The 13,990-nt window shown below is 41.0% G+C and overlaps 1 protein-coding gene across 1 annotated transcript in view; it reads left to right on the top strand.

Annotated features, from left to right (window-relative positions):
* Nucleotides 1-13,990, top strand: part of LOC135222432 (ATP-dependent DNA helicase Q1-like) — a 196,984-nt gene that overhangs the window by 164,465 nt on the left and 18,529 nt on the right. The window contains exon 12 of the mRNA XM_064260519.1: nt 10,669-10,851. Within this exon, the coding sequence (XP_064116589.1) occupies nt 10,669-10,851 (183 nt within the window). The remainder of the gene's footprint in view (nt 1-10,668; nt 10,852-13,990) is intronic.

Here is a 13,990-nt window from a genome sequence, read left to right as displayed (position 1 = left end):
CTTAGGAGCATCATAAACGAGCATGTGTCATTATTGGTTTCGGAAGCCAGTTTTAGAACATCGTTTAAGAACCACGAAGAAACTGACGTAGGCCTGACAGAGGGCCTAAGTCTAGAACATGCTTTAGGAATAGACGAGAATAGGTATCTGTCAAGTCTATGTTAAAAATCCAAATTGAAATATGTTTTTTAATGCTGACTTGTTTGTCGTAATCGTGCTAGCTGCTAAACCCTTTTCAAATAAAGATCTGAAAAAGGATATAGCAGAATTAAAACTGTCATGATTCTGATATCTGACTCTCTCAGGAAGGTTGCTAACTTTTTGACGCAGCATCATACTGCCTCAAAGTTGAATCTCTTTTATCGGATTCCAGGAAAAGAATATTTCCTGAGGGTCAATATTCGCATCCTTTTTATTTTTCGCCGCAAACTTCATGAAATCCATAAAGTTAGGGTTTTGAGAATCCCTGAGGAAGCGAACACAGTCTTCGTTTGTACTGACTGGGAGAGCTTGGGACTGGGGGGATCCGAAGGGGACGAAGACCCAGTTCCAGGATCAGGGGGGTACCAATTGCTCTTCGGCCAGTCTGGGGCTACTAGAGCCACTTGACCCCTGAATGTCCTGAGTTTGTCTAAGACCTTCATAAGGAGATTCACTGGAGGGAAGACGTAAATCTTCTCCCAGTTGTTCCAGTCCAGCCAGGGCCGTGGGCGTCCGTCGTAAGCCAGAGGGTCCAGGTTGGGGGCTACATAACACGGTAGTTTGTGGTTCGCTTGTGATGCGAAGAGATCCACCTGTAGCCCTGGGATATCTTTGAAGGATCCATTGGAACGAAACTCTCGTCTAGAGACCATTCCGACTCTAGGGTACTGGATCGGGATAGGGCGTCTGCTATGACGTTTCTTACTCCAGCTATGTGGGTGGAGGAAAGATGCCAACTGAATTTGTCTGCCAGGGAGAATGATGGCTATCATGACGTGATTTAGATGACGTGACTTGGAGCCTCCTCTGTTTATGCAATGTACTACCACTGCGCTGTCCAATACTAGCTTTTATGTGGGAGTACCTTGGTGGCGTAATCTTTTCAGAGTCAAGAAGACTGCCATTGCCTCCAGTACGTTTTATAGGAACACTGGACTGAACTGGGTTGACCAAATTCCTTGCACTTTTTTTTTCTGACTTGGGAGTACCCTCCCCAGCCGCTTAAAGACGCGTCTGTGTGGATGGTAATCCCTGGTGGAGGGAACTGAAGAGGGACTGACACTGACAGATTCTTGACTTTTGCCCACGGCCGAAGCCGGTTCTTTAGAATCAGAGGAACTGAGGATAGCTTGTCCCTGGACCTGACATTTGCTCGAGAGCGCCAGATCCTGGTTAGATCTTTCAGTTTGGCTTTCATTAAGATGTTCGTTACTGAAGCAAACTGGAGAGAGCCGAGGATTCTTTCCTGAGCTCTCCTTGATGCTAGTTTGTGACTTAGAAATTGCTTGACTGACTTCGCTATTTCTTCCTTTCCTTTTGGTGGACGGAATCGACAGAGTGTGTGAGGATAGATTCCAATGAATGCCTAGCCACTGAAAGTTTGACTCTGGGGTGAGTCTGGACTGGATCTGTTTATCTTGAATCCCTAGATGATTCTAGGAATGGATCACTTTCAGTGTGGCCTTGTTGCATTCTTCGACTGATGGGGCCCAGATCAACCAATCGTCGAGATACGCTACTACCATAATCCCTTGAGCTCTGAGCTGTTGTACTACTACTTCCGCTAGCTTCGTGAACACCCTGGGTGCCACGTTGAGCCCAACCCGAACGGGACTACCTTGAAGGAGAACGTCTGGTCTCCTATCTTGAATCCCAGATACGGAGGAATGTCTTGCAATAGGGATATGATAGTAGGCGTCTGTAAGATCGATAGAGGTGGTGACGGCCCCACGGGGAAGTAAGGTCCGCACCTGTGAGATCGTGAGCATCTTGAACTTGTCGCAGCGGATGGCTAAGTTTAAGCGGGACAAGTCTAAGATTACCCTTCTTTTGTTTGAGCCTTTCTTTGGGACGCTGAACAAGCGACCTTGAAATTTCAATCTCTTGACTCTGACTATAGCTCCTTTCTGAAGGAGGTCCTCTGCGTACTCTGTCAATTCCTTGGAAGGAAGTTGACGGAAAGGTCTGGCTGGAGGTGGGTTCGTCAACCAGCTCCAACCCAGCCCTTTTGAACACTATGCTCTGAGCCACTGGCTGAAGTTCCACCGGTGGCGAAAGTGAAACAGCCTCCCTTCCTCCACTGAAGTTCCTCATTGGTTCTGGTAACGCCCCTCTACCTCCTCTGAAGTGCTTTCCCCTATTATAGGGGGCTCCCGATCCTCTCCCACGAAAGGACCGCTTACCTCTGCCTCCCTTGTTCGAGCGGTCAAACTTCTGAGGAAGCTTGACTCTCGAAGGCTGGATTGTAAGCTGGAGAGATGGCGTATGAGGTGGAGGGTTGAGGCTGAGGGGATATCACATAAATAGGCTGTGATTGACCTTTAGACGTGGAGGGCTGAGCTGTCTGCACTAACGGCACTGTAGGAACTTGTTGAGGGAAGCGCGGCTGCTTCTTTTGGTAAGGTTGGAAACGTCTAGGCTTCCTTTGACCCTTACCTTTTGGTGTCAAGTCTTGCCTTCTCCTAGCCGTAAGACCCCAACGGTCCTTAAGGCTTTGGTTCAACCTCGTAGCCTCTGCTTGTACTTCCTTTACCATAGCCTCTGGGAAGAGATCTGCGCCCCAGATGTTAGAAGAAAGCAACCTATTTGGTTCATGCCGAATGGTTGCCTCTAGTAATACATGCTTTCTGCAATTTGTTCTAGCAGTGGCAAACTCGAACATGTCTGACTGCACCGTTTGAGTCAGGGCTTTGGTTATAAGCTTAAAAATTGGTTCTGAACCATAAGCCATGGTAGCTACCTCAGACATAGCCATCAGGTTGATTGACCTGGCTAGTCGTGTTTTCGAGTCAAACTCCGTTTGAATAAGACTATCAGGAAGCCTGGGCAGCTTTTCACCAAACTGCTCCATAGCACAGTCAGGTTTGAGTTTGCCAGCTGTAAAAGTGTTAGGCAAATCCTCCCATAATTCTCCAATTGACGGGAGCAACGGAGAAGTGGGGTCTGCTTCTTTCAGCTGAGGCATGGGTTCCCCTTTCTGAGCTGCTGAGATGGTCGACCTCGCTATCTTGGTAAGGAAAGGGAGCGGGGTACCTTCGTCCATCGTGAAAATGGTAAGGGACTTTTGAATGGTTGGATCTTGGTATTCGAACAGTCCATGTCGTCTAGACATCTAAGCCATTCTCGTTGGGCCTGGTCCCGAGAATAGAGGACTGTCTCCTTTGGTACCCTGTCATCTCTAATCATAGCCGAAGGCGTGAGCCTAGCGTAGCCTATGAAGGGAGGCTGTAGGCCTTCCGGGAAGAACTCGAAGTCCTCTATTCTTCGAGTTCCAAACTCCGGTATGGAGATGAGACCATCTTGGAATGGGGCGTATGATGCACTCTCCAAGGATGTTCATGGAGGGGGAAAGCGGGGCAGCGAGTCATGCGGGGGAAGCTGGAGATCCGCTAGTATTGGAGGTTGAGGGAGAGGCAAGAGGGGCTTCTCTTAGACCGGCTATAATAGTGTCCTGAGAAGTGATCCTGTCCGACAGGCGGGATATCATATGTTCCACACTCGTCTTAGGGAGCCCACTAGGTCGCCCACCTGTTGCAACAGGCCAGCATTGGTGTCCAAAAGAAACCGGAGCTGCTGCGGAGGTGGAGGGGAGACTCTGAATAGGCACCAAAGGTAGTGAAACTGGTGATACTGCCGGGGTGCGGGATTTCTCCTTAGGTTTACTCTTTGAGGACTTTGAGCCGGAGCTAGACCCTTTAGACCTGTCTGGGCGGGATTACGAGCCGGAGACTGCGCGAGGAAGAAGACGAGGACGTTTTCTTCGAAGACGATGACGTCTTAGACAAGGTCATATGTTTGGACTTGATCTTAGGTCTAACCGAAGCCTCTGGAGGAGTATATAACTCATCACCCGTAAAGCCTTGGAAGGATGGAGAGGTTGCAGGGGTAGAAGAAACAGTCACTCCCAAGGGAGACCCTTGGGTACCTGCATTACTTACCTCGGCCAACAGGTCGTCTATACCTACCATAGGTTCAACATTTATATCCAGGGTTGCGACATCCGTGGAGATATCCTGGTCTTGTTCTGTTAAGGAGGCCGCCAGTTGTTGTTGGATAAAGGCAATAGAGGGGGTCCGCCTCTAACCCGGGGTCGACGTACCCAGTTGCCTTGCCTCCGGGAAAGATTAACAGAGCTAATCGCTTCTCCAGTATGTAGGGCTGACCCTTGGCGGCGTTCTTGCCAAAACCTCCGACCCAGGCCCGCAGGGTAGCCAATGCCGTATCTCTTACTGCCGGAGCCTGTAAGAGAGGGTGATATTTTAGATTTAAGAATCTTAAAACTAAAACTTAGAATATAACTTAAACTAGATGCCTTAAGTTAAAGTGAATAACGTAAACTTAAGTACTAAAAGAAGCGGAAGCAGCATGCGGAGGATGGAATACTTACGCCTTCCAAAAGCTGGCTCACCAGATCGTAACATATGGTACACGTCTCATGGTACCAGACCTGGATGTCCCCGTGCGGAGTCGCGCATGGAGCATGGGACCGGCAAACTTCGTGTCCACAGGGGTCCTGAAGTGTAGCGGAACATCCCGGATGCTCACAGTTGGTGGCCTGTAAGTGGGAAGACACATGAGTATCTTAGAGGGGGAAACACTTACAGACTAAGGACAAAGAACTCCGTTACATGCCGGAGCTCGGAAAAAATTTGGGCATAACCCCTCCCTGCATTGCCTGAATAGGCTATAATCCCGGGAGAGATCCGGTAAACTGAAAAGGGAGGGGTAGGGAGGGGGGATGGTTTTAAGAAACTTAAGATAAACTTAAAGATAACTTAAACCTACATGCAATGTCATGCAGTGAACCGGACTAGGTCCAGTTGGAAGCGGAGTGTAAGTAACTTTCCATCAATACGGTACGGTTTAGTAAAGACCTACTGTATGCTATGGCCTCCGGTCCCAACTACGGTGGACTATACCCTTCCGCTGGATACCAGGGCTCCGATAGGGAGGAGCTCTAGTAAGGAGGGAAGGGCGAGATGACATACAGACTCGAGCTAGCCCGGAGCGGCAAGGAAGTAACGGAGGGGGGGAAGGCCAGGGCACCCCCAAAGTACCACCCGGCCGAGCCGAGAAGCGGAGAGGTCGGAACCAGTCAGGGGCTGTCCGGACTCCCAGGTCCCTCCGGTGGATGGGAGAGGGGGAGCCAGGCTGGCGGGCATGCGGGGCGAGCAAGGACAGACCGACCCACCCCCACCCGACTCTATGGGAGAGCGGGAGAGGGGGGAGGGGGACTGGCAGGCGTCTGGCTGACTCGTGATCACGTAGTGACCACGAGGCGATAAACTAAGATACGGCAACCAAGCCTAGGCCAACCAACTGATCAGAGAGAAGCTATCGGGAAGCAACCTGAACTGAAAAGCGGTAGCATATAGGCCCATAGGGCTAAACCAACTGATCAGAGAGAAGCTATGTGGAAGCGACCGAACTGATCAACGGTAGGCTAGGCTCTACGAGCCGGGACCTAGGCTAAGCCAGACGCTAACTAACCTCACAGTGACAAAACATATAAATATATATATAATAAAATGAAAGAAAGAAGGTAAAATAGCAGGAGAAAAATCCAGGAGTGTGCGACTAGCCCGAAGGCAAGTCTACCACTCAAAGCTAGTCAGGGGCCGATACTAAGAACCTGGACTAGGGTCTGGATAGAAAAAACCTACATAAGGTGAAAATAACATAACATTGTATAACCACTTGAGTAGACGATAATAACGCGGATAATCAAAAATAGAGCGTAAAATAATAAGGGATGTTCTAGGTATGGGATAACCAAGAACGAAACCCAACATGCGGCAGGACCATGCTGCCATGCTTCCAGCCCCCGAGAACGTATCTATACCTAAAAAACGGCAATACCGTCTCGGGGACGGAAAAAACTCGCTAACCGTAAATACTGAGTACTTAACTTAGCTGCTGCAATGCTGCACGCTCCATTATCGAAATCCGAAGAAAGGGCACAAAATACACAGAGAGAAAATAAAACACGTGTGACTCGTGCGAGCTAACTGAAAAGATGTCCACTAGAGGCGCAGCAGTCGCAAGCATGGGATGGTGTAGTGGTAGTGCGAGCTGCTCCCTCTGTGGGACGGCTCCCCTCTTGGAGGGGTTTTGTAGTGGGAGATTTCTATTGGCATTTGGCTCGTGTAGTGGGTCTACTCGCCTAGTGTTCATACCGACCACCCTCCTAGAGGGTGAGCGAGTCAGTCATACTGACCGTTTTTCTTTATTTTATTTATTCTCTGGTATGTGTTAGTTACATTTACCCTAGAAATAATAGATTAAAGGATATTTCGCGCAAGCGACACGAGCTGAGCCCAGAAATTATAATTATTATGATTTTTTTTTTTTTTTTTTTTTTTTTTTTTTTTTTTTACAAAATTTCAATTTCTTTACCCCCGAAAGGATGCCAGTCCGTCTACAGAATTTTTTGAACCACCCATGAGAAGCCTTGAAGTCTAGGGTTGCCGTCTATGTCTCCTCTCCTCTGTCGTCTTCAGCTTGGGCAATCAAATCTCTGAAAATAGCGCTGGCCTTCTGGCAGATTGCCGTCTCGGTTATCGTATCGCCAGCGATTTCTTTGTCCTCAATCCATAGAAGAAGCAGCCTCTCCATTTCATCATGCACGTGGCTCCTCTTGTTGGACAAAATAGTCACACCCTTGGAATGTGTAGCTGCTTTGATGACTTCCTTCTGCTTAAGGATGGTTCCTATCGTCGACGGATTTCGGTTGTATTCCTTAACGATCACACTCAACCGCATGCCAGCTTCATACTTTTTTATTATCTCCCTTTTTGTCTGCATAGAAAGCATTCTCTTCTTTCCGTGAGCTTCAGCAACTTTCTTGGGACCCATGACTATACTGTACGTAATTAAGTTATGTAGCATACTAATTAAGTTCTCACACAACACGATAATGTAGTACAACGAAATCATTAACACGAATTTACGTTAATAAACAAAATCGTATATGTGAATGAACGAATTCCGCGTGCGTACGATAACGCTGGTGAGAAGCAATGGCTGAAGAAGAACGCTGCTACGTACGATGCATGATAGGATCGTGGGAGAGATGCTGACCAATAGGAGAGCAGGATCTTATGGTGGGGACTAGCATCAGGAACCAATGGGAGAGCAGGAGGATGGTGGCGAGTCTGTTCAGTTGGTGGCACGCGAGTTTTAAAATTGTTATTGGTGGTCCGGGCGAATCTCGGACTTTACAGCAACAACCTTTCGTATCTTGAACAATTTTCGTATGTAGAGCCACAAAAATCTTTGTATTTGCTTTCGTATCTCGAGTTTTTCGTAAGTTGAGCCTTTCGTATCTCGAGGTACCACTGTAATTATTGGCCTGTGAGTCTAACATCACATGTTATGAAAGTGTATGAGAGGGTAATGAAGAAAAATATTATGAAACATTTAATAAAAAATAATTTGTTTAATACAGGACAACATGGTTTTGTACCCGGAAAAAGTACACAAACTCAACTGTTAGTCCACCGTGAGCACATACACAAGAAAACGGAAATGAAACAGATGTGGTTTATCTAGACTGCAAAAGCTTTTGACAAGGTAGATCATAATATATTAGCGAAGAAAATTAGAAAACATAATATAGTGGACAAAGTAGGAAGATGGTTAAAAGAATTTATACACAACAGAAAACAGATAGTTATTGCAAACGATGAGAAATTAGATGAAGCTAAGGTAATATCCGGTGTGCCACAAGGTACGGTGTTAGCTTCATTACTGTTTGTTATTATGATTGCAGACATAGACAGTAATGTTAAGGACTCGGTAGTGAGTAGTTTCGCTGATGACACAAGAATAAGTAGAGAAATTACTTTTGATGAAGATAGGAAAGCGCTACAAAGAGACCTTAACAAAGTGTATGATTGGGCAGAGGTAAATAGGATGGTATTTAACTCTTATAAATTTGAATCAATAAATTATGGAGACAGAGAAGGAAAGCTATATGCATATAGGGGACCTAATAATGAGACAATCACAAACAAGGAAGCAGTCAAAGACCTTGGTGTGATGTTGAATAGGAACATGTTATGCAATGATCAAATAGCAATTCTATTGGCAAAATGTAAAGCAAAAATGGGAATGTTGTTACAGCACTTCAAAACAAGAAAAATTGAACACATGATTATGCTTTATAAAGCTTATGTTCGTAGTCCACTGGAATATTGCAATATGATATGGTACCCACACTATCAAAAGGATATTGCACAAATAGAGTGTACAAAGGTCCTTTACAGCTAGAATAGAAGAAGTTAAGGATCTTGACTACTGGGAAAGACTACAATTTTTAAAATAATACTCTAGAAAGGAGAAGAGAACGCTACATGATAATTAAGGCATGGATATAGATAGAAGGAATTGCCGAAAACATCATGGAGCTAAAAATATCAGAAAGAACAAGCAGAGGTAGATTAATAGTGCCCAAAACTATACCAGGAAATCTAAGGAAAGCACACAGGACATTAATCCACTACGCACCAGCATCGACAATGCAGCGTCTATTCAATGCGTTGCCAGCTCATCTGAGTAATATATCAGGAGTGAGCGTAGATGTGTTTAAGAGTAAGCGTGACAAATATCTAAGCTGCATCCCAGACCATCCAAGATTGGAAGATACAAAATATACCAGAAGATGCACTAGCAACTCTCTGGTAGACATTAGAGGTGCCTCACACTGAGGGACCTGGGGCAACCCGAACAAGATGTAAGGTCTCTCTCTCTCTCTCTCTCTCTCTCTCTTGCCACATGAGATAACGTACGTCATAGTGATAACTCTCACCCTCTGTTTGGGCTGGAAGTGTATGAATAAATATATATCTTTAAGGGCATTACTACATTTTATGGTAAAATAATAATATACAATGCTAGTTTTCAAATAATAAGTTTAATGAGATTAAACAAAAACAATAACATTTTCTCTCTCTCTCTCTCTCTCTCTCTCTCTCTCTCTCTCTCTCTCTCTACTCTCTCTCTCTCTCTCTCTCTCTCTCTCTCTTACATATGTTTATTTGTTTTGTAGCATAAATAAATTATTTACCTTATAACTAATTATCAAATATTAATAAGCTTAATAAAAAAATAGTGATTCCCAGTCTTTTTATCCACTTGGAGGAAGATGGGTGGGGGAGTAAATGGCAGTTCAACATATGAATTGGCATAGGGGAAGGAGTCGGAGTCTAGGAGTTATTCTCTCTCTCTCTCTCTCTCTCTCTCTCTCTTCTCTCTCCTCTCTCTCTCTCTCTCTCTCTCTCTCTCTCTCTCTCTGTCTCAGAAATAATTCATAATAATTTCACTCTTGATGGTCAGATACATGATGTTGCCATTCAGTGCTCTCTCTCTCTCTCTCTTCCTCTCTCTCTATCTCTCTCTCTCTCTCTCTCCTCTCTCTCTCTCTCTCTTTGGAAGATGGCATTTCCAGGTTGGGTGAACCTACAAGTCAGTTGTGTACATAGGGTATCGCTCACCAATGGGTATGTCTCCTATGTAAAGAATGGAGGTTGTATAGGAAGAAATCTGAAATTTTTTAGTCATAAATTTTACAGCAAACAAAGTCCTTTACATGGCCACCTAAGCCACCTCTTTCAGATCCTGATCTAGAAGGCAAAGTGGAGTGCAGATCGACGGGTGGGTGGAGCTTTTCCCACATGTTGGTAGTTTAACTACCTTGTCAATGAGTTTGAGTAACCATTTTCAGTTTGTGCTTGAAGCTGAATGTTTGGAAAAATTCAAATTACTTTTAAATTTTTATATTCTATATGTTAACCCTATATGGGGTTTCGCTTGCTTTTTTTAGGACAACTTCATTTTTGTAATTTTTCAAATTGTGAATATTATTTTTGGTATAAGCAAGATATTTATAGATAATGGAATTTTTCAACATACAGTATTAAAAGCCTTTTAAATTTTACTTGTAATTAAAATATATTTACTGTATGAGTGGTGTATTTAATATTTTTTGCAATATATTTTTAATTATGTGGCATCCAGAGTCAAGTAATGTAAAGAATTATTGATGGTAAGAATGACATTGAAAGATGTCTGGTAGCTGTTGTTGTTATGATGTTCATACCAGAATGTGGGAATATTTAATCTATTGGTTAACATTTCTGGTAAGGACAGAATAACATTTCTTGAAAGTAGATTAAACTAAGTGGTAATTTGTTGTAGGATTTGAAATTTAGATATGTATTGCAATTGGTTTTAATAGGTTCAGTGCTTATTTTTAATGTTCATATGAAATTATTTATATAGCTATGAAAAACTTGATGTGGAACTTTAGGAGTGATCAGCTTTGTTTATTTTTCTTCTTTTGTTTTTGAACATGTAAGGTTTTACTATTGACACTTTGAGACATGATAAGTTTATATCATAACTGTGTTTGTGCAATGCTGTATGTAGAAGACTGCATGTGCAATATATTATATACAATGTGTGCAGGTCAAAAACTTGTTGACGCATGGCTGGGCAAGGGTGCCAAAGATGCAAGAGTGCAAGAAGCCATTACTAAGGATCTGAGTCGTGACAGAGCAGAAAATATTGTGGCATTTCTCATATTAGATGGGTTCTTGAAGGAAGATTTCCATTTTACTCCTTACAGCACCATCAGCTATATCATCGCAGGTAAATAGTATTCCTTTTCAGTTCTTTCCATGTTAGCACCAGGTTTCTTAAATAAAATATCTTTCAAGTGTAAACAACTATTGTAATTGTTCTTTTCAAACAGTCTGACCCTTTGAGGTTGCCTTGGCTAAAATTGTCACCCTTTTCTCAACTGAGATTCTGATGAAGTGAGAATACTTCATTCATAAAGTAAAGAAGATATTAGCAAAAAAAACTTTGTCCACGGATATTCTTTATAGCACCATCATATATGTTACACTCTCAGAGAGGATGCAATATGTAAAACTTACCTCTTCGAGGTATTCTGGTAGCAATGGCCCGAGCATTAGACACTCTCTCTCTCGCTCAACCAACCAATCGACCTCTGTGCAACTCACATATCACAATTACCTCAGGTCGTTAAATTAGATTCACAAATTATAAAAAAATAAACTTTATTTACTAAAGAACAACAGGACTAACTAAAGTCAAATTTTCAAAGAACAAAATTATTAACCAAATATGACCCAAATATTGCACCTTTATAGAAGGTATAATTGAAAACAGGACACCAAAATAACCCTGGGGATCGGACAAAACCCATCCACCCCTTTCTCTGCAATAAATAGACATCAGTCACAAGATAGGCAATTGAAACATCATTAATGTCTCCCAAGACCACTCTATTTCCAGAAAAGTTTCCAGACCCATCTTTTAAGAAAAAAGAAAGGGATATCACATAAACAAATTGTAAATAAATCAAAATAATATAAATCAGTTCTCCTGGAACAAAAGTCATATGAAAGAGGACATCTTTGAACAGATGTTTAAGATACAAAATGACAAAGCTACACTTGGGCATAAATGTATGCTTACCCATTTCAGCACTAATCACACACAAAGAAATAACACATGCTCATTCCAAAACGAGGCCTCTTCTAAGTGCCCAGGATCCTTTCCTCCCAAAATATATGGGAACAGAATGTACGCATGAACTTTTAAGACACTCCCCTTGAGAGGACGTCACTAATACATGACAAGTTCATTGCACTGGAAGAGTTTTCATGATGTCATATATGGCTAATGGTCCCACCCATGAAACTAATTAAAACCAGATTCGGAAGTATACCTACTTCCACCCATACAAAAACATAAGCGCGACCTGTCCTTGCCCTTAATTGCGGCTGAGACAGTAATCCTCAACATGCACCATCCAAAATGATGTGTACATTTCAAGACCCCGCTTTGTCTCCATGGGTGTCAGTGATGATAATTACAAAGAAAAATATTCAAGGTGATCTTAACCATTAATGCCCACAATTATTCTACTGAAGTATTTATGGTTTTTTTCTTCTTCCAGAAAATCTTGTAAACTTTGGTTCTAAAATCAAAACATGGTTCTGCCATTAGAACTACAATTTTATATGTGTAACTTTAAATTTGTGGGTGGCAGGATTTCATGCCACTGGGCAGTGGAGTTAACATATTTGGGCAATTTTTTATAAATTCATGTATAATAGTCAAAAGAAAGAAGTGAATTATATCCTGAAGCCTATGAGAAGTTACTTTATGATCAAACATTTTGAAAACAGAGCAACTTTCATTAACATTAGCTGTTATGTTGTGTTGGGGCTCCAAATATATAGATAACTTCTCACCTTGTCAGTTTTCATTCGAGACTATATACCAAACAATAATATTTAAACCAATGGTTACAAATTAAGCTCTCTCAAAGGCTTGAGATTATGGTTTTATTTATATATATATATATATATATATATCTATATATATATATATTATATATGTGTATGTATGTATATATATGTTACGCAAAATGTGGATAATTGCCAAATGTGTACATTTTGCAATTAATTTTGCCTGCCTATTGGTGATAATTTGCAGGCACCAAGCGCTGCAAATTGTACACAATAGGCAAAATTAATTGCAAAATGTACACATTATGCAATTATCCACATTTTGCGTAACATATATGATATAATATGATAGATGATATATACATATGATATATATATATATTATATATATATATATATATATATATATATATATATATATATATATCATATACATATACATATACATACATAACATACACACCCCCCCCACATACACACACACACACTACATAAAAAACACACATATATATATATATATATTATATATATATCTATATATATATATATATATATATATATATATATATCTATATATATATATATATATATATATATATATATATATATATATATATATATATATATATATATATATATATATGTATGTATATATATATATATATATATATATAGATATATATATATATATATATATATATACACACATATGCATTATATATATATATCATATACAGTGGACCCCCCGTATTCGCGTTCTCCAGATTCGCTGGACTCACACATTCGCGAATTTCTCTGGGGAACGGTTTCCCTGCATTATTCGCGGGAAAATTCGCGCATTCGCGGTATTTTTCTATGATAAATATCCACAAATTCCTGGTTTTTTTTGATGAATTTCATCATAAAATGCACTTTTTGTGATAAAACTATTAAAAAAACCAAGTATAAAAATTTTTAGTGGGTTTTTTCTTGAGTTTTAACTAACAAAATAGGCTGTTTTTAGCATTTTCATAGGGTTCCAAATTACATTCGCGGGGGTTCTAACTTCACGGGGGGGTCTGGTACGCATCCCCCACAAAACTGGGGGACCACTGTATATATATATATATACATTACATATTATATATATATATATCAAAAAATATATATATATATATATACATATATATATATAGATATATACAATACATATACATATATATATATATATATAGATATATATATTATATATATAATATATATATATACGTATATATATATATATACATATATATAATATACATACATATATATATATATATATATATATATATATATATATGTATATATATATATGTTATATAATATATATATATATACATATGTATGTATATGTATATATCTATATATGATATACAGTAGTACCTCGAGATACGAAATTAATCCATTCCGAGGCGGCCTTCGTATAATGAGTTTTTCGTATCTTGGAACACATTTTACAGTAAAATGGCTAATCCGTTCCAAGC

Source organism: Macrobrachium nipponense, chromosome 3 (assembly GCF_015104395.2).
Source record: "Macrobrachium nipponense isolate FS-2020 chromosome 3, ASM1510439v2, whole genome shotgun sequence".
Classification (NCBI taxonomy): domain Eukaryota; kingdom Metazoa; phylum Arthropoda; class Malacostraca; order Decapoda; family Palaemonidae; genus Macrobrachium; species Macrobrachium nipponense.
Note: the sequence above shows the minus strand (reverse complement) of the source record. Positions and strands in the feature narration are given on the sequence as shown.